At 37.1% G+C, this 20,182-nt stretch overlaps 2 protein-coding genes across 4 annotated transcripts in view; one reads left to right on the top strand and one right to left on the bottom strand.

The window, feature by feature from the left end:
- Positions 1 to 1,021: 1,021 nt before the first annotated feature.
- Positions 1,022 to 2,766, top strand: LOC142231299 (mitochondrial carrier homolog 2-like). The gene is made up of 5 exons (XM_075301914.1): positions 1,022 to 1,187; positions 1,379 to 1,544; positions 1,721 to 2,039; positions 2,132 to 2,310; positions 2,374 to 2,766. Exons 1-5 carry the CDS (start codon positions 1,022 to 1,024, stop codon positions 2,450 to 2,452), a joined length of 909 nt encoding a protein of 302 aa, XP_075158029.1. The 3' UTR covers positions 2,453 to 2,766.
- Positions 2,767 to 3,079: 313 nt separating this feature from the next.
- Positions 3,080 to 20,182, bottom strand: part of rictor (rapamycin-insensitive companion of Tor) — a 197,983-nt gene continuing 180,880 nt past the window's right edge. Inside the window, exons 5-17 of one of the 3 annotated variants that reach the window (XM_075299059.1) lie at positions 19,964 to 20,117; positions 19,368 to 19,881; positions 13,249 to 13,607; positions 12,801 to 13,186; positions 12,428 to 12,722; positions 12,204 to 12,367; positions 11,727 to 12,059; positions 7,848 to 7,972; positions 7,498 to 7,787; positions 7,064 to 7,410; positions 6,652 to 6,996; positions 6,478 to 6,572; positions 3,080 to 6,391 (exon numbers count right to left, since the gene is read on the bottom strand). In XM_075299059.1, coding sequence (XP_075155174.1) covers positions 3,774 to 6,391; positions 6,478 to 6,572; positions 6,652 to 6,996; positions 7,064 to 7,410; positions 7,498 to 7,787; positions 7,848 to 7,972; positions 11,727 to 12,059; positions 12,204 to 12,367; positions 12,428 to 12,722; positions 12,801 to 13,186; positions 13,249 to 13,607; positions 19,368 to 19,881; positions 19,964 to 20,117 — 6,025 coding nt within the window. In that variant the 3' untranslated portion in view covers positions 3,080 to 3,773. Of the gene's footprint in view, positions 6,392 to 6,477; positions 6,573 to 6,651; positions 6,997 to 7,063; positions 7,788 to 7,847; positions 7,973 to 11,726; positions 12,060 to 12,203; positions 12,368 to 12,427; positions 12,723 to 12,800; positions 13,187 to 13,248; positions 13,608 to 19,367; positions 19,882 to 19,963; positions 20,118 to 20,182 lie in introns of all 3 variants that reach the window. The other 2 variants (XM_075299058.1, XM_075299057.1) reach the window with 2 other exon arrangements.

Below are 20,182 nucleotides of genomic sequence, written 5' to 3' on the forward strand. Positions count from 1 at the left end.
TCTACAACAAAAAAACAGGGCTGTGTACACAAATCTTAAACCAGCTAATCGCTTTTAAAAATTGTTAATATATGTCCCAAATATTCCTCAAATAAATTGTTTATTATTTACAGACCTTTTAAAACTTTTACGTACACAATGATTGTAATAAATTAAATGTTTGCTGCCAAAATATGCTTTTGACAACCCTGTTATTTTCATTAGAGGTGCGTACCAGCTTACGAAATTGAACGCTACCGAAAATTTCGTTAGCATAAATAGCAATACATTTCTTATGGGAATGAAATTTTTCGCTAGAGGTGCATACCGGCCTTACTGCCTGTTCATGAAACACAAAATCGACTCGAGACGAATCGTTCGTCTAGATTGAAATTAAAATAACTTTAGATATATTTGATAGAAAATCCTGAAATTTGTCATGAAATCATTATTTATGATTTACTATCGAACACCGAAACAATTGGGATTTTACAGACTCTTGTTTTCGATATATCAATATATGATTTTTGACGAATCGTTCGTCTCGAGGCGAACGAAAATTCCACGAACAGGCAGTTAATGAGATCCCAAAACAAACAAACAATAAATAAAAAATAATAAATTTGGAGAGAACGGATTTTTTGTTTTAAAAGCTGTAAATTTTTTTCAAAGTAAATTGATACCGGATGGCGTTCGCGTATATTTCTGTCAATGTTAGCAAAGACAGTAAAATCGTTTTTTTAACTCTCTACCAAGTTTTTAATAGATAGTGTGCGCAAACAGACTTATTATCGTCGTCATATATACTTTTCGATTTTTATTTTAAAGTTCTTGTTGAAAAAGCAAACATAGTAAGCTTAAAAATCAACAACAAATGTTGCCTGGGTTACGCATTCTCTTTAGAGTCTAGTAACCACATAAATTCAACAATTGTTGCCAGTTATATTCTAACAATTGACTTATATAGTCGAGTTTGTGAAGAAAAACGAAATATCAAAATACGAAATATATATTTTCAATTTTCGCGAGTGAAAATAATAGAATGTGTTCTTGGATACGTTTTGGTATGTTATTTGGATATGCTGCTCTTCATCCATTGGAATATTTCACGGTTCTAGTTCAATTGGGACATGAGCCGATATCAGCAGTACCAGGACTGTCGGTATTGGGAGAACCAATTATGATACTGCCGAATATATTCCAATATAGTATGAGGCGGCGATTAAGTTTTAAGGCCGGTACTATGATCGGATTTCAGTTTGAAATTTTCGCGGTTACTTTATGAAAATAGATCGATTTAAAGCATATAATCAACTCGAAATTCGAACATAGTACAGGCCTTTAGATTGAATTAAAATGATTTTTTATTAATTGTTTTTCTATTTCAATATATTTTCAGTTGGCCATATCCAAAACATTGATGGTTTTTATGGCTGCTATCGGGGTTTCCTCCCAGAATTAGTGGCGGCGATTTTTCGCATGTTGGTGATTGAAATTGCGGACCGTTTGGGTCTAAAATCTATTGAGGGAGACAATGATGAAATGGCCCTTAGTGATGAAGAAATGTAAGTATTCTATAATAAAATCAAAAATCAAATTGAAAAGAATTTTTCAAGCTTGAGACATTGAAAAATTCTTCTCAATTTGATAAGCCCAAAACAAGAGAGAATAAATTATCAAATTATCTAACAAAATCAAAAAATTTCAATGACGTTGAAAATTTTGTGTTATTTATCCCAAGGTACATTAGATTCAAACAAAATTTAATGTACGATGTTCTCGTTAGTGTATTGGGCATTATCGTTTCGCATCTCTTCCGTGTTATCTCGGTGCGAATGATGGCCCAATTCATTGGTCGTGAATCTTTGTACAAATCCATATTGGGTTCAATAGCTGAAATTTACAAACATGAAGGAATTTCAGGATTCTTTTCAGGTATTTTACCCAAGATATTGTATGAAGTTTCTTGCGTGGTATTGACCAGCCCCACTGTGTTTCTACTAAGCAAATATCTGATCAAGGATAAATTGATCATTAAATTCGCTGCTGGTATTACACAGGTACATAAATCACATTTCCGTTTATATTAATTTCGAAATCTTATATAGTATATTTATGTATATTTTTATGGCGTTTGTTTTTTTATTTGCAGTATGCATTTTCATGTGTTCTATATCCTTTTAATGTGGTATCCACATGTATGACTGTATCGGGATCCCGAATAATGGCTGGTCAACCTCCCATAATGCCTCAATATAGTGGATGGATGGATTGTTTCAGTGATTTACAAGCCCGAAAAGAACTCAACAGGGGAGGCTCATTGTTTTGGAGGTAAAGTATTAAGATAGCCCATCGATTTCGTTATAAGTGACGGTATAATTATCTGTTTTCCAGATCTGCTGGAGATTTCTCAAAGCCCATGGCAAATAATGGTGGCTATGTTCCAATACGTACTTTAGCCAAATATCAATAAATGCGATCGAAGAAGTAGAAGGAAAACAAAGCAAATTTCAGTTGGATCTCCAATCACAGTACAATCCAACCACCAAATCACATCTTATGCCCTTTATCTGTCTTTACTATATTCTGGCTTTACTATATATACTTTGGATATTATTTTTAATTTTCTCGATTTCTTGTTAATGAATGTCATTAGACATGGAATCTATTGGAATCTAAAACAAAAAACAATCTTTAATTTTTATTACATAAATTACTTAATTTTTATTTATGTTTCTGTTATATGTACTTTTTGGTATATTAATAAAACTATCCTCTGTTAATTTATTTGCAATGTGTTCTCTTACTAAATGATAGGTAATTGTGATTTCAATCTATGGGGGTTTTCTCTTTGATTGGCCAGAGTTAATTAAGAGAATACCATACCGTTGGGTTCAAATCATCTATCCGTTATTTTCACAATCGAAAGGGAAGCTTTACTGAGAGGCGATAATCTACCGCTTGTAGGTGTTTGCTCGAAACTGGAATTGAATCCATGACCTTTTGTACGGAAGGCGGGCACGCTTTCCATTGCACCACGGCGGCTCGTCTATATATATTATTTTAATCCCTTTATTGCTCTGAATAAAACTACATAAGGTTTTTTGGTTTAAAAAAAATTAATTTTAATTTTTCTGTGCTTTTTCGTTTTCATAACAAAAATACATGTTTGTAGTTTTTTATATATATTTGTTTTTTTTTTTTTTTGTTTTTTAGATTAAAGTAGTATAAAGAACTGTTTGTTTTAGCATCTTAAATAATAGTAATAATAAATATACATACAATTATGATTGCTTACTTGAACCAACAATACTTGATGATGCTGATGAAATTGTGGTGGTGTTAGAGGTGCTGGTGTTGTTGTTGTTGTTATTTTTATTGTTGGCGGCAGTCATAATGATCGCCAAAGAATATAGGAAGACCACCATGAATGCCGCCATCATTCGAAAACATACCACAGGCATTAGTAAGCCAACAATTGCCTATGGTAAGTTGTTGCTTCGACTTAATACTACATGATGGAGAAATGAGAAACCATGATGATGCTGCTGGTGATGATAATAGTTCCTTTATTGGCGATGAAGGAGAATGATGTGAAAAATTCACCAAGCAGTTGATAGATTTCCATACTGGGTCATTATCCAGGCCCGAGCAATTATTACCCAGAGGCAAATATATCCAATATATATTCACTATGATGCATCGTCTTACCGATGTCCATGGTCGGGTAGTTTCGATGCCGGCTCGAACCAGTAATACTCGGAGCAGTTTAGCCGGCATTTTCTGCTCCATAACTAAAAATTTGAATACTTACACGAGGGTGTTGTAGTAGTAGCAGTCTTTGGTTGAATATCTGGGCCGACTTCCACAAAGGAGCTAATAACCGATGACTGCGGGGGAGGAAACGATGTTGTCGCTGTAGATGTTGGGCTAGTAGCAGTGGTAATCTTATTATTGCAAGATTGTTGCACTAATCCCGCTTCCGACTTGGAAGATTGTAAGCGTTTCTCACAATATAATGTTCCAATTGGCTGGGCCAATGAAGCAGCCAGACTTTTGGTTATTAGATATTTGTGATCTATTGTGGTTTCCGGATGGTGATGATGATAATGTTGGGATGTACTTGTGGTAGATGACGATGATGATGATGGTGGTGGTGGGACATTAGTAACTAAGCTTGCGGCAGTATTTTGGAATTGAGAAACACATGAGGAGCAATGCATTGATGTCAACGGTAGTTGTGGAGGTAATAAATTAGCAGCAGTAGATGTCGGCGATTTCATATCACCTGTATACGAAAATCTAAACCCGGGCGATCTATAGGCCGTTGCTGACTCTGATCCCAACGAATTTTGTCTGAGTAGTGTGCAATTTGCCCTGCTACTGTTTCCTGTACTTGCCAACGATGCGGTTAGAAATCGCTTTGACGGTGATGCTATAGACGAAGTGGACGACTGGGAAGAGGTCGTTGTGGGCGTTGTGGAAACATTGCTATTGACACACTTTTCATTAACACTAACTTTGGAAGTGTTCAGCGTCTGTTTGTTTGTCCTATCTGTTATGGGAAATTTATTCTTTGTACAGCTTAAATCCAACTCTAGGGTATAAAAACGTCCTCTACGATATTTGGTATTTTCATTTTCTATGGGCTTATTGGTGCTGAGTAGGGGCGGTGATGTTAGCGGTGTGGTTGTGGTGGAATTAAGACGATTACTGTTATGATTCAATGGTTGATGGGAAATGGTACAGATGCTACGATTACTGGTGGTAGTTTGATCGCTACAAGTACTACTGCTTATGGGTGTGCTAGCACTACCGCCCCCGCCACTACTGGTGCCACCATTTCCACTGCCACCACTACATAGAAATGAATTTTGTGTGGAGTAGGCATTCGTAACGGCCGTTTGTATGGGATTAGAGGAGGCGGGGTTTAAGCTGTACACGGAGGACGATGATGTGTTGGCCACACCATCGATTTCATCACAATTTTGTTCAATTTCTTGCTTTTTCGTGTTAAGGTCCCTTAGAGCATACAAACCACGGACCTGTTCACCTCCATCTTCGCAATCATCATCATCGTCCGATGTTATCCTAAGTTCGGTATTGTATTCGTGAAGAGTAGGTTGAGGTGGTGGGGCAGCAGGCGGTGGAGCTTTGGTAAAATTTTTACTATTCTGTTTTAGTTTCGTCGATTTTGCCGCTATGGTAGTTACATTTTTCATCCGTGGTGATGGATCCAAGAGTAAATTTTCACAGCTAGCCTCATACACACTAGCCAAAGGCTGTGATTTCAAATGAGGTTTCAACGATGTCCCTCCTCCGCTCACAGACAATGACGATGATGACGAGCAGCTATTATTATTCGATGTGGGGCAATTATCGTTTTTCATATCTCCCATATTGTGGGTATCCATACGCATAGATGAATTGTTCAAATCTCGTTTCATTCTTTCCTTAAGCAAAGACATTTTATCACCCGAAGGTAGACCACATAAACGATCCTTAATGTCAGGCCTCTTAAATGTATCCTTATCCTTTTTACTCAAGATATCCAGGGGTTCATGGTAAAATGAATCAAAATCTAAATCCAGAAATAATTCCTGCAGGAAACGTCTAGCATTCATGCGATATGAGCAACGCCCCAGGGTACGGCATACCTCAGAATAGAGACAGATATCTTGGAAAGATGCTGGGTGTTTTTGTTTCAACTCTAGTAGGGCCAGTTTGGATTGTTTTGCACTTACTGGATTGGCCAAACGCTGGACATTGTATAGTATATTTGCGGTTAGCTTATCGGGCATACTTTCCTCACTCAATATACTTTCTGGGGATTGGAATTGCAAATCGGAAAGTTGTATTGAAGAGGCATTGCTATATTGTTGCTGTTGCAGAGGAGGTTTATTGGATGTGGTTGCCGGATTTACACCGGCAGTACCTGTTGTAGCTGTATTGGCAGTAGATGTTCCACCACCACCACCACCACCACCTCCTCCTCCGGGACCTCCACCTTTCCTAGATAACGCTACTGTGGCTTGTATGCCAGCAGCCACTAAAGCTGCCGAGGCATTAGTATACATTTCGCATAGAGTGGTGGTGGATGTATCCCCAGATCCACCACCTTCCATTCTTAAAAGTCGTTTTCTATGACGCGAACAATACAAACAATTGCTACGGCCGTGTTTAGCTCCTTGCCATTTCGAACGTTTGCTCACAGACGAAACATCAGAGAGAGATGATATAATAGATGATTCATCGCCGCCCTCATTATTCAGGGAATCGTTAAGGTATTGTTGTTTAGCGGTCAAAAGATTAATATCCATCAAATCTTGATCTTGTATATCCTGGGATACATAGGTTCGTGACAGGTTTCGCGTGGGGAATAAATCCAAGAGATTTTTCGGTAAGCATATGCCTGCAGAGAAAGATAGAGGGAGGGAGGGATAGAGAAAAAATTAAAATTAACACCTTAATTGTGCTAATTATTATAAACAATCGTACCGGCATAACAAGGTCCCTTAGAATCATTTTGAGATAAAAATTTGGGGGTATTCAAAGTAGGCAGTGGTACCTGTAGTTCCTCCGAATCTAAGTGTCTGCAAAAATAAAACGAAACGGAGTAAACACCATTAAAATGTTGTCACTTTTACTCTGATATACTCTGAAAATACTTACGCATACATTCGTAATGATGTCTGGCGATCTAAACTTCGCACCTTACTTTTACGTGATGAATCACCAAATGAAGATTTCCGAGGACGAAATGAAGCATACGACAGTAAATCGATACGATCTACAATATCATACAATTCAGCACCAGATTCGGAGAGAACAGGTCGACAGTGACGTCGTAAGGAACGTAATTGAGCATAGCCTTTTATGTCCACGGGACTAATGGCATTATGCAAATAGGAATTGCCCACCAATGAAGTACGACGCAATAAAGACGATTGGCCCAAAGGTATTTCCAAAAGATTAGACATCGATGGTATGGGGCTAAGGGGGAATTGTTGATAATCCCTAAAGTGAAGAAAACAAAACAAACATGATTAGTTCCTGTCCTTCAACTAAATTTGGAAATATTTACCCCATGGCCGCTGCTGTTCTTCCCGTCACCGATTCACAACTACTTACACCCGAAGTATTCGAATCTGTACAGGAATTATAACGTGTCCGATGTGTATGATATAACGGTGCTGCTCCTCCAGCTGGTGGAACTACCTGTCCCGTACTAAGTAAACTTATAACATCGGTTGTCTTTGACTCCGACAATGAACGCTGATGTCTACCATGTCGTAGATATGATCCCTCAGGCAATGTTTTTGATTTAGCCGCAGCAGGCAAAATACTAGAACTACTACCACTGGCAACCGATGCCGTTCCACCCGTTGTTGCAGCAACCCCCATGCTGCCTCCGGTCGAGCCAACACCTATCTGTCGTGAAGAAGATGTCTTCTCAAGTTTAGCTCTTGGTGAACTAAATTTATTTGGTTGAGTTTGAGTGAGATTATCTACACTAACCTCTTCCCCTGATGTTTTAATACTATCTGTGGTTGTATTAGCATCTTGAGCCTCTGAGCTAGCACTAGCCGCACCAATCGCATCACGATTGGTACTCGTACTACTCAGCAGTAAATTCCAATAGCTACCCGTGTAATAGGAACCATCGATTTGATCTTCCATCCCTGTGTAATTATAGGGAGGTACATCATCGAAATGATGACGAACAGGCGTGTAATTGCCAAGCATCCAATCTTCAGGTTGATGTACTGGCCATATGGTATTCCGATCATGACGCACACTTAGCCAATCTGTAAAATTAAAGAACGTATGAATATAAAGTCTGCTGATTAATAATAATGAGGACTTACTCAGTTTAAAAAGAACATTTGCTCCATCATTTGTGCTTCCGATTAGACCCAGTACATTGTAGCAAGTCGATCGTATGGAATAAATATCACATTTTGTAGCCAAAATAACCAATTTTTCATAGATCCTGTAAAAAAAAAACAAATATTATAAACGAATCAAAAATATCAAATTCCAAAGGGCTATCAGAAAATTTCTTTAACATATTTTTCTAATAGTCTAAAAGAAGGAGCCTAAGGGTCTCACTAAACAAATATTTGACCAAAATAATACTGTAATCGTGATGTTATATATCCAATATGAGCTCAAGTTATTTGCTGGTTTGTCTGTGTTGACGAATTCATGATGGTCTGACGAACGAGGAGCTCATGTGGAAATGAGGTTTCGTGCAATCTTCATTTTTCATAAAAAAACTGTTATGCATATGCTGTGCAATATCCCATTTCGAGTCACCTTAAGTTATTGCTTGTCGCGCCCATTGCCCATGACTCCCGATCAAACCAATATTCTTCAAAATTTCAGTAAACTTTGAATAAAGTAATGTTGTAAAATAGCTCATCTGATGGTCCATTATTTTGCCATATAATTTGTTCCTTCAGATAAAGACTTAACTTAAAATTTACTGTCATTTTATAAACAAACCAGGGAGGAAAAGTGTTCAATTTTAATCAATGTACATTTCAAAAATATCCCCATCAAGATATTTCAACATAAGTGTATAAGTGTATATATGTAACCGACCCTCCGATTTCATAACCTATGAACGCCGGACGTATATCAATCAAAAGAAAGCCAAGTGGGAAGGCTTCAGAGAATACACCGATCGCCGCTTCAGTGAATTCCCGTCCCCCTTTCATGTTCATGTTGCCCAGAGGGCGTTCCGGGACATCATCAACGCAGCAGCCGCTCGCTTCATACCCGCTGGTCGAATTGCCCAAGTGAGGCCCAACTTCCCAGCCGAAGCGGCGGGACTCGCAGACGGGCCTGATGAACGCCGTCGTGCTAACCCCTAGAATCAGAGAACTAAATCTAGAGATTAGTAAGATAGTCGACGGGCACAAGCGGAACACTTGGTTAGAGCACCTGAAGCAATGTAACTTAGGCACAGGAACTGGTAAATTGTGGTCGACAGTGAGAGCCCTCTCGAACCCCGCTACAAGAGGTGATGGGCGACGTGACTGCGACTGATCCGAAGAGATGCGCCAAATACTTCAACCGACAGTTTGTCGAGCAACCCGAGAGTGATAGAGCGAAAAGGAGAGCCACTCGTCGCATACGTGGTCTCCGAGCCGGCGACCCACCACAATTTACTGCAGCCAAAGTTACCAATGTCATCAACAGCGCGAAACCATCCAAGGCGCTTATATGACGGAATTTCAATGCTAATGCTGAAGCATCTGGGAATAATGGGAGTTGAGTACCTGACCAGACTCCTCAAGTTGTCCTTGGAATCACTCATTATACCCGATGTCTGGAAGATGGGAAGTGAGATTCCACTACTGAAGCCAGGCAAAGATTCGAGTAAAGGTGAATCGTACAGACCGATATCCCTTCTCTCGCCAGTAGCCCAGACACTTGTGGCACTACTCCTCCCCAGCCTTGTGGGGAATTTTCCAGCTGCCCACCATCAACATGGTTTCCGTAAGGTACACAGTACGACGACAGCCTTACATGTCATTTCGGCACATATCAATAGGGGACTTAATCAGCCCAAGACGTGTCATAGGAGGGTCCTCGTAGCGCTTGACCTATCGAAAGCGTTCGATACGGTCAACCATGCCACATTATTTGAGGACATCGAGAATACGTCCCTACCGGCAGGAACGAAGCGTTGGGTTCTGAATTAAATGTGTGGACGCCAGTCGTACGTGGACTTCAAGGACAAGAAGTCAAAACCCCGTAGAGTTAAACAGGGAGTTCCCCAGAGCGGGGTGATATCTCCGGCACTGTTTAACTTCTACCTTCCACCCCTCCTGACGGCGTCGAGATTGTGTCTTATGTGGATGATTGCACAATCATGACATCCGGGCCCATTGTTGATGACATTTGCGATCGATTGAATGTCTACCTCGCTGGTCTTACCAATTATTTCACTGCAAAAAATTTGAGGATATTTACCACCAAATCCTCAGCCACACTATTCACTACATGGACGGCGGAAGTACGCAGGCAGTTGAATGTCGGAGTCGATGGCGAAACAATTCCGACAACAAATTACCTCAAGATTCTCGGGGTCACATTCGACAGCCTTTTCAAGTCGTCCGCCCATGCCACTGCAATTTGTGATAAGCTCCGCGGTAGAAACAAGGTCCTCAAGTCGCTTGCCGGCAGCACTTGGGGTGCGGACAAAGAAAGCTTGTTAACTACATATAAGGCAATTGGCCGGTCAGTGGTAAACTATGCAGCGCCAGTGTGGACACCTCAAGCGAGCGATACGCAGTGGAATAACATACAGACCTGTCAGAACGCTGCCCTTAGAACCGCAGTACACCCCTGGATCACCTTTATGCGGAGACTAAGATCATCCCAGTGCGTCGACACAACTACATGTTGTCAAAGCAGTACCTCTTGGGTTGCCATCGAAGTTGTCATCCGAATCACCATCTTGTGGATAGACAACCTCCACCCAGGAATGTAAGGGTTGATCTTCACCTTCTAGAGCCCGAGATCCAGTGTTACAAAAGAGAGCCTCTAGATCAGGCAGCGTACCAGACAGGTCTGAACAGGATTCATGAGGATACTGTAGCTGAAGCGGTGAGAAGCTACAAGGTTAATCCTGTTCTCGGAGTTCGACCGCCGCCCATAGCACCGGAGGAGAGAGACCTCCCACGGCAGACAAGGGTAGTTTTGGCCCAACTAAGATCAGGCAAGTGCAGCCGCTTCAATTCGTACTTATCAGTGATTGATAGCAGCGTAGCTGACGTGTATCCCATCTGTAATCAAGGGCTACATGGCACTCGTCACCTTTTTGCTTGCCCAGCTAAGCCTACCCGTCTCACTACCAGATCACTCTGGACACACCCCATCTTTGTCGCAGAGTTCCTTGATCTGGCTACCAGCTGAACTACACAAGCATAGAACAAAATGGATGAAACTACATTAAAAACTGTTACAACAACAACAACATAAGTGTATAAATGTAGTAGGTAAAAACTGGAAATTCTGATATTGAGTGGCAACCGTGATGCAACTCAATCCAAAAATAATCTACCAAAATTTAGAGAAATTTTTACCAAAAAACTACCAAACAAATAAATCTTATCTATAGAAAATTTTGTCAAAATTTTATTTCTATAGAAAATGTCAACATTTTATTTCTATAGACAAATTTTTCAAAATTTAATTTCTATAGAAAATTTAGTAATTTCTATGGAAAATTTTATCAAAATCTTATTTCTATAGAAAATTTTGTCAAAATTTTATTTCTATATAAAATGTCAACATTTTATTTCTATAGAATATTTTGACAAAATTTTATTTCTATAGAAAACTTTGGCAAACATTTTATTTCTATAGAAAATTTTGTCAACATTTTATTTCTATAGAAAATTTGGTCACTATTTAATTTCTATAGAAAATTTAGTCATTTCTATAGAATATTTTCTCAAAATTTTATTTCTATAGAAATTTTTGTTTTAAAAATGTATTTCTATAGAAAATATTATGAAAATTTCATTTCTGTAGAAAATTTTTGAAGTACCTCTTCTTAGTTAGAGAGGTATTTTGTTGCAAAAATCTACCATTTTTGGTAAAATTCTACCAAGTGTGGCAACCGTGTATATAATAGGCATTCTTAGTTAATGTGGAACTAAAGGAAGAAACTCCCACACCGTGTATTTATTTATAGTGAGTAAGTTTTTTCTGTACTATTTATAACTCACCTTGATCCTGATTCCAGAAAAAATTCAATACCATTCGAATGTGTCGATGCATGACCAACGGCCCATATAGCAGCTTTCAACTCTAAACATTCCAATTCATCCGAGCATTTGCCAGCGCTTATAACATCCAATAACTGAGGTAAATCGCCAAATTTCCTTAGAGCCGTTGTGCCCTGGGTTGTCTGAACCATTTGTCCATATAAATGTGCGGGTATATTAGGAGGTATAATAATGGGACGTGTATTACAATTACGACGACTATAACAACCCTCTTCATTGCGCACATGAAGTGTTAGACTGGAATGTGTATCAGCTTCAACAATCAAAACATATCTATATTTGTTGCAGAAAAAAAGAGAGACAAGAAAATAATTTGCAAATTAGTAATGTCCCCTGGATACCAAAAAGTCAAACAAAAAGACAAATCTATAGAAATTTTGTCATTTTGTTAGACTATTATTGGGATTTCACGCTCGCCTCTTATTGTAGCCATTTTTCCAGTATTCGATTTCTTCTTTGACTTTCGCTTTTGGTTGATTAAGACCTCGTGACAGGGAATAATAGCGAGCCATTAGCAAACGGCCTACATCACCGAGAATTTTAAGATTTGGCCATAGACTAACAATTTCCTCCAAATAATACTGAAAAGCAGAAAAATATAAGTTACGATATTATTTTATATATACGCCTTCTAAATATACCTTCTCATGGCATGCCTCTTCCAATACATCCATTGCTGCCAAGACTACACTACGATCGGGATCCTTGGTTTGTTGTATAATCAAGGGTATACCCCAAACCTCAAAATTTGGTATACGAGCTCTAAGCAGCACCGTAAGAAATTGTGTGGCATATAAACGACCACATTTATCTCTGGCAGAGGTTAAGGCGGTCTCTAGAACCTTACGGGTCATCGAATCCAAACTATAATCCAATCCTGATACAATCAATTTCACATAACATACATGAACTGTATTGCGCACCAAATTGGTAAGACTGCAAGAGAGCGCAAAATATTCAAAGGTAAAATTCATCTTATGGACATCATTTAGCTGGAGAGAGAGAGACACTTACTGTTCAAACACTGCCGTATTGATTAATATCGTTATACCCTTTTGGGCCCTACACATACGACCAATGAAGAGAAAATACTGTTGACACATGGTATTATCCATATGTTGTGGACTAAATAGACAATCATGAGCCCGATTTGATGTTGTAACGGCCAAAAGTTGTGAAGCCACATCCGTAAAGAAATCAGTCAATAGACGAACACTTTCCAATGGATAAATGGCCAAAAGCCAATCGATTAGATCTAAACCCACTTGTACATAGGGTGGCAAAGGTTTCGTATAATCCAATTCTTGATGTGAAAAACAATTTTTACTGGGCTTATAATAATCGATGAGACTTTTCAGGAACGTTAAACTGGGATCTTCCATTTTTCTTATAAGATTTGACTAAAAGAAAATGCATTTTGTAAAAAAAACACCCAAAATTTTTTTTAAGAAGTGGTACTTACCCTAATAATAGTTGATATAACTTCCCAGTCCCAGCCATTACCATCTTTGGCATTTAAGACATTTGAATCTTTTATCAAACGATTCACTTTGATATTTTCCAAAAATGGTAAAAATTTACATTTCAAACGAAAACTAGCTCTACGTGTTGAGGAAGATTGCGAATTGGATTCATCACTTGACGATACCGAATCCAAGCGTTGTCTTTCTAAAGTACCAATGCCGCCTCCACCCATAGAAGAAAATTGTCCAACTCCTGCATTGGTGTTAGTGGCAGGAGGTGGTGATTGTAAGCTATTATTTGAAAAGGGTATATCCTGAGCGTTTATTTCTCGTCGAAAAAGTCTTGTATGTATAAGGGCTAAAAATATAGAAAAAAACGGAAAGGGATATTGATTATTATTTTGTTTTGCTGAAATTTGAAAACAAAAAACGACTTTACAAACAACTAATTGGTCAGCATTGTTTTCGTTATTTTCGAAATTCCAACTTAATGCATCAATGGATCAAGTCGACTTGTTTACTTCATTGCTACTAAAATCAAACGATTATAAACATCAATCAAAGTTTACTTTTTTTTAATGTAAATTAAAAAAAAAAAAAACATTAATCAATTTCAATTCTGATTTCGAATTTTGAAGTTTGATCTTGTTATCGCAGCAGCTCCGGCTCAACACATTCCCTTATCATGCGAACCTGATTTTGATAATCGAAACTCGATTTTTATACTTTACTATTTATTCTTTGATTTTATTTTATGTCAGTCTATTTACACCACTTTTTAAAGCCATAAATGCTGAATGTTAGTCATTAGACTATGGTCGCTACAGAAGGACTCTTTCAATTTCTATAATACATATTTATAAGTTGCCTGTTATAATAGCATATTCAATAACGAAGTTATCACACTGAAAATTAACTCATATTTGTTTTTTGTTTGTAGGCAGCCGAAGATCGAAAATGGAGTATATCGGTCCATGTTTTGTCAAAGTTCCCATATAAATCGAACTCCAGATTGTATTACTCAATGTGCTATACAAAATATTTTTATTTCCACTACCTAAAATTTGAGTTTGCTGTTTTTAGACCACTTAAACAATGTATATTACAAAACTTCCACATTGGTCAATATTTCTGAGGGTTTCAAAGGTCGTGGGTTCGATTCCTGCTTCGACCGAACACCAAAAAGTTTTTCAGCGGTGGATTATCCCACCTCAGTAATGCTGGTGACATTTCTGAGGGTTTCAAAGCTTCTCTAAGTGGTTTCACTGCAATGTGGAACGCCGTTCGGACTCGGCTATAAAAAGGAGGTCCGTTGTCGTTGAGCTTAACATGGAATCGGGCAGCACTCAGTGATAAGAGAGAAGTTCACCAATGTGGTATCACAATGGACTGAATAGTCTAAGTGAGCCTGATATATCGGGCTGCCACCTAACATAACCTAACCTAACATTGGTTAACAGTCCCCAATAGAGCTCGATCGAAGCGTTTTTTTTTTTTTTTTTTTTTTTTGGCCGAAGCCGAAAATTTGTAATTAAAGATGTTTGGAGTGTTTTACTTCAATATTGGCATATTTTTCTGAACAAAGGCATAAAAAACAACAATGGAAGATAATTCAGTCCAAGTCTTATAATATTCTTTCAAAACTCACAGACTTTTTAGTATAACAAATTCAGTAGTTTGATATATTATAAAAATAAAAAAAAAAAAAACAAAAATTGTACATTTTCTCCATGCAAGCTCGATCTTCGTTCGGATTCATTGAACAATTGTTCGCTGGCTACGCTTGTCGGCGGAATGTTTTTGTCAATTCTATTGGGCAAGGAGTCATATCTTTCCAATATGGCTAACTTTGAGCTTTTTGTTTTATTTGTGCTGGGTGTTTTGACTGGAACAAATTCGATACTGGGACAACTCGATATGAAATAATTTATTAAAAATGCTTCGGCTTCGTTTAATCGGTCTTTTGACGCCCAAGACCGATTATTGATTTTTGGCCAAATGCCGAAGCTGATTCTTCGGTCGAGCTCTAGTCGCCATATAGACCGACCTTTCAACCAACCTAAAAGCCTGGATATTTATCATTTACCAAAAATGTTTTATATCGGTTTATTTCTTTTCTATGAACCCAAATTTATTAATCTTGCAATTTTGCTTTATGAGAAGCTATAAGACACAAAATTTCTTCAACTTTTCCAAAAAAAAAAAAAAAAATTATATTAAGTATTCCCAACGAGTCATATCTGATATTTTGTCGAAATTGCGATTTATTTATTTCATAATTGTTGTTGCAAATCAGGGTAGCTAAGATAATAATCCTTGTCGATCATAATTTTCATTTGTATGTTCGGATGTTGGTTTTGTTTCGCCTGTGACATCAACTAGAGGTGCTGACGCTTTTTTTATAGTTTTTTTATTTTTATAAAGTGTTTTTTAAACATCCCTTCAATAGTTTTATTCTTAAGTGGCTTCTAGAAGAAGATACTGACCAACTTGGTATCATTTGTAAAATTAATGACGGTCAACAGTTTTCATAAAAATCGAGAAGACTTGATTAGTCAAAACTTCTTGAATATTTATAGACAGAATATTATTTTTTTTTTACTTTAAAGTGATCTTTTTTAGTTTTTTTTTTTGTTTTTTGAATCCTAGAACGTTTTTTAATTAAAATTTTCAGCGGTGAAATCATTTTTCTGAATCGATTGAATGAGTGAAAGTTGATTTTCCGACAATCCCAATAAGAGTAGTTCGATTGTTTTTAATTCTAATTCCGTAGGAATTCCGACTATAACGAACTAGTTACATGTGAATTATAATATGTACTATATCGGTCCAGGTTTTGATATAGTCCCCATATAAACCGACTCCCGATTTGGGGTCTTGGGCTTATAGAAATCGTAGTTTTTATCCAATTTGCCTGAAATTTGAAATCTAGAGGTATTTTATGACTGTAAAGAGGTGTGCCAAAAATGGTGAGTATCGGTCCATGTTTTGGTATAGCCCCCATATAGACCGAGATCCCGATTTTACTTCTTGGGCTTATAGAAACCGCAGTTCTTATTCAATTTACCTGAAATTGAAAATCTAGAGGTATTGTAGGACCACAAATACGTGTGCCAAAAATTGTGAGTATCGATCCATATTTTGGTATAGCCCCCATATAGACCGATTTCCCGATTTTACTTCTTGGGCTTATAGAAACCGCAGTTTTTATTCAATTTACCTGAAATTGGAAATCCAGAGGTATTGTAGGACCACAAATACGTGTGCCAAAAATTGTGAGTATCGATCCATGTTTTGGTATGGTCCCCATATAAAACGACCTCCCGATTTGGGGTCTTGGGCTTATAGAAACCGTAGTTTTTATCCAATTTGTCTGAAATTGGAAATCTAGAGGTATTTAAGGACCATAAAGAGGTGTGCCGAAAATGGTGAGTATCGGTCCATATTTTGGTATAGCCCCCATATAGACCGATTTCCCGATTTTACTTCTTGGGCTTCTAGAATCCGAAGTTTTTATCCTATTTGCCTGAAATTGGAAATCTAGAGGTATTTTCGGGTCATAAAGAGGTGTGCCGAAACGGTGAGTATCGGTCCATATTTTAGTATAGCCCCCATAAGAACGATCTCCCGATTTAACTCCTTGGGTTTCTAGAAACCGTAGTTTTTATCTGATTTGCTGAAATTGTAAATATTCTGGTATTGTAGACTCACAAAAACGTGTATCGGATTAAGTTTTTAACGGTCCATTTGGTAATGCCTCCATATAGATATAGATAAAAATCAAACAAAAATGGTTCTTATAAATCCAGAATCTGATATAGCCCTCATAGGTGAAATCTTTAAATTTGTCTTCGGGAAGTGTCCTCAAGTCCTCAAGCCCTCCTGAAATTTCAAAGGAAACCCTAATATTTGGTTCATGGTGGTGGGTATTTAAGATTCGGCCCGGCCGAACTGTATATACTTGTTTTTTTAATAATTCTGTAACTTTTGAACGGATAAAGATGTCAACATAATTTCTGTGTGTGAAAGCTGAAGTGTTTTCCTCTAAGTTTGCCAATTTGTGGGTCCCTAGTGGGTCCACGAGCTGACCTGTAGGCGTTGAAAGTTGGTCACCTCGGGGGTATGAAATTTTGTTTTAGCTGTAAACTCCGCAGCTATATACAACTGATATATATGGGAGTATCTCAGTCTGAACCGATTTCCACCAAATTTTGCACACTTGATTGTACTACTAATTAGACTCCTCGTTTCAAGCAAATCTAAGTAAAACTTTGGCTTCTGGGGCCATATAAAATATTGGCAAAATCTGGTGTTGCTGCAGAAGCCAAAGTATTGTTTAGATTTGCTTGAAATTTTGCACGAGGAGTGTGCAAAGTTTGGTGGAAATCGGTTCAGATTTAGATACTCCCATATATATCTATAGTCCGATATACACTTAAATGGGCAACGGGCAAAACTAAATGTTCACTCTAAGGCCACAGTTTGACTCCGATTTACTTGAAGTTTTGCACAGGTACCAGAAATAACATTCTAGCTACGCATGCCGAGTTTGGTTGAAATTGGTTCAGATTTAGATATAGCCCCCATATATATATATATATATATATATATATATATATATATATATATATATATATATATATATATATATATATATATATATATATATATATATATATATATATATATATATATATATATATATATATATATATATATTACGCCCGATATGCACATATATGGTTCTAGAAGCCAGATTTTTCTCTGATTTGCTTCAAATTTTGCACAAGAAGTATATTTGATAGTATCGTCAAGTGTGTCAAGTTTGATTTAAATCGGTTCAGATTTGGGTATAGCCCCCATATAAACGTACAGAAATGCATTATTTTACCCGAGTTAGTGACGTTTTTGGCGCATTTGGCTAAGCACGGGTATAAATATAACACATCGTTGGAAAGGTATTTGAGAGAGCTTTATTTCTATGCAATTATAAAGAACAAACAATACGAAACTTTGAAGTTTTTGGGGCACGGAACATTTTTTTTCAAAAATTCCGATTTTTTGCGAATTAAAAATATGAATTGAAACCTTAATAACTTTTGAACTAATTGTGATATCATTATGATTTTTATTGATTTTCGCAGGGAAATTTGTTTTAAGAAATATTGCTGAATATACCATTCCCAAAATTGGTATCAAAAATCCCAAAAATCCCCAAAGTGGGACATATTTTGAAAAAACGTTATTTTTTGTAATTTGCATATTTCTCAGCTGTTTACAGGTGGGATGTTGAAAGCTTTTACAGTTATTTAGTGGACACATAGAGCTTTTTTAGAAAACAGATCGGCTTAGCAATCGGTGCCGAATGAGAATTTTTGAAAACAAATTTTTTTCTTTTTGAAAAATGTCCGATTTTGGGAGGAGAATAACTCATATTCTACTTGACCAAAATGGCCGATAAAAGCTTAAAACGTATCCTTATATGGTCGCCTATAAGAGGAAGAAAAGATTGGGAGAAATCTATAAAAAAATGTTACAACAAAAATAATGTATGTGCTTTTTACCAAAAAAAAAATGGTCAAAAATTCGATATTTTTTGAAATTCTAATTTGTGGATTTTGGGAGGAGAATAACTCATATACTACTTGACCAAAATGGCCGATAAATGCTTAAAACGTATCATTATATTCTCGCCTATAAGAAAAAAAAGATTGGGAGAAATCTATAAAAAAAAAATGTTACGACAAAAAGAATGTATGTGCTTTTTACCAAAAAAAAAAATGGTCAAAATTCGATATTTTTGTGAAATTCTAATTTGTGGACTTTACAACTTTTTATCTAAAGCACATGGGTACACATTTTTACCTTCTTTGATTCGTAGAATTTTGTTGGGAATGCAGTTAAGAAGAAATTACGAATCCACTTAAAAACACAACTTCTAGGTTCCAAATACTGAACCCACTTTGTCAAAATTTTGCAAAAAAAAAATCATCGAAATCGGTTCAAAATTTCATACCCCCGAGGAGACCAACTTTCAACTCTTTAGGTGTAAAAAGCCAATTCCTTTATTTATAAAAAGTTGATGGGTTTATCTCTATATATTGTTTCCAATACTTACTTCCTTCTTGTATAATACTATCCAAAAATAAGCTACACGAGGCCGGTCGATTCCTTAGCATTTTCTGATAACACTGTAGCGCTGATATCGCTGCACTTGCATGTAGATTACCCTTTGTGGCATGCGATATTAAACTTGGCAGTGCTGGGCTCGTACTACAAATGTCCGGTGGTAAATGGGTATGCATTAAATGTAATAATTTGCCAATTAAAACAGTGGCTGCTATGGAAAGGGGATCATCGCTTGTAACTATAACCTCTACCAAGGCATTGAGGAGACCAGTCTCTAGAAAACAATACAACTGTAAGGCCAAATGTTGTTCGCAAATGTTGGGAGCACGGGCGGCTAAACTAGGCAATATGCTGCGACCCTCAGCAGCCACAAAACCATTGCTTAGTAGCCAATTATCCTGAAAATCTGAAGGATCAACTGCTTGTAATGCCACAGCATATTCATCAGTCCATGTGGGTTGTGGAAGACCTAACAGTTCAAAGAGCAATTCCAATATTGCTTTCTGTAAAAAAATATAATAAAAAACAAATTGATAACAAAAATTGATTTTCAAAAAAAAAAATATATTTTTAAGCAATACTTACTCTAACTTCAGTTTGTTTTAAATATAAAGCATCGACTATTGCTTTTAAACCGGATGGTTTACTTGGATCACAGAATTCAATGGTCCCAGTCCAGCTACGCAGTACAGATAATAAAGCTAAACGACAGCTTGTGTAACGTAATTCACGAGCATCCCTAAAAAGTTTTTGAAAAAAGAAATTATCATTTTGAGAATTTCATTTAATTAAGGTGGTGATCGG

The sequence above is a fragment of the Haematobia irritans genome, chromosome 3 (assembly GCF_050003625.1).
Source record: "Haematobia irritans isolate KBUSLIRL chromosome 3, ASM5000362v1, whole genome shotgun sequence".
Taxonomy (NCBI): domain Eukaryota; kingdom Metazoa; phylum Arthropoda; class Insecta; order Diptera; family Muscidae; genus Haematobia; species Haematobia irritans.

Bases quoted from the DNA above. Each gene is read 5' to 3' on its own strand.
- LOC142231299 (XM_075301914.1), top strand. From the start codon at position 1,022: ATGTGTTCTTGGATACGTTTTGGTATGTTATTTGGATATGCTGCTCTT. The intron at 1,545-1,720 runs GTAAGTATTCTA...ATTTATCCCAAG, and splicing joins GCCCTTAGTGATGAAGAAAT to GTACATTAGATTCAAACAAA. The intron at 2,040-2,131 runs GTACATAAATCA...TTTTATTTGCAG, and splicing joins TCGCTGCTGGTATTACACAG to TATGCATTTTCATGTGTTCT.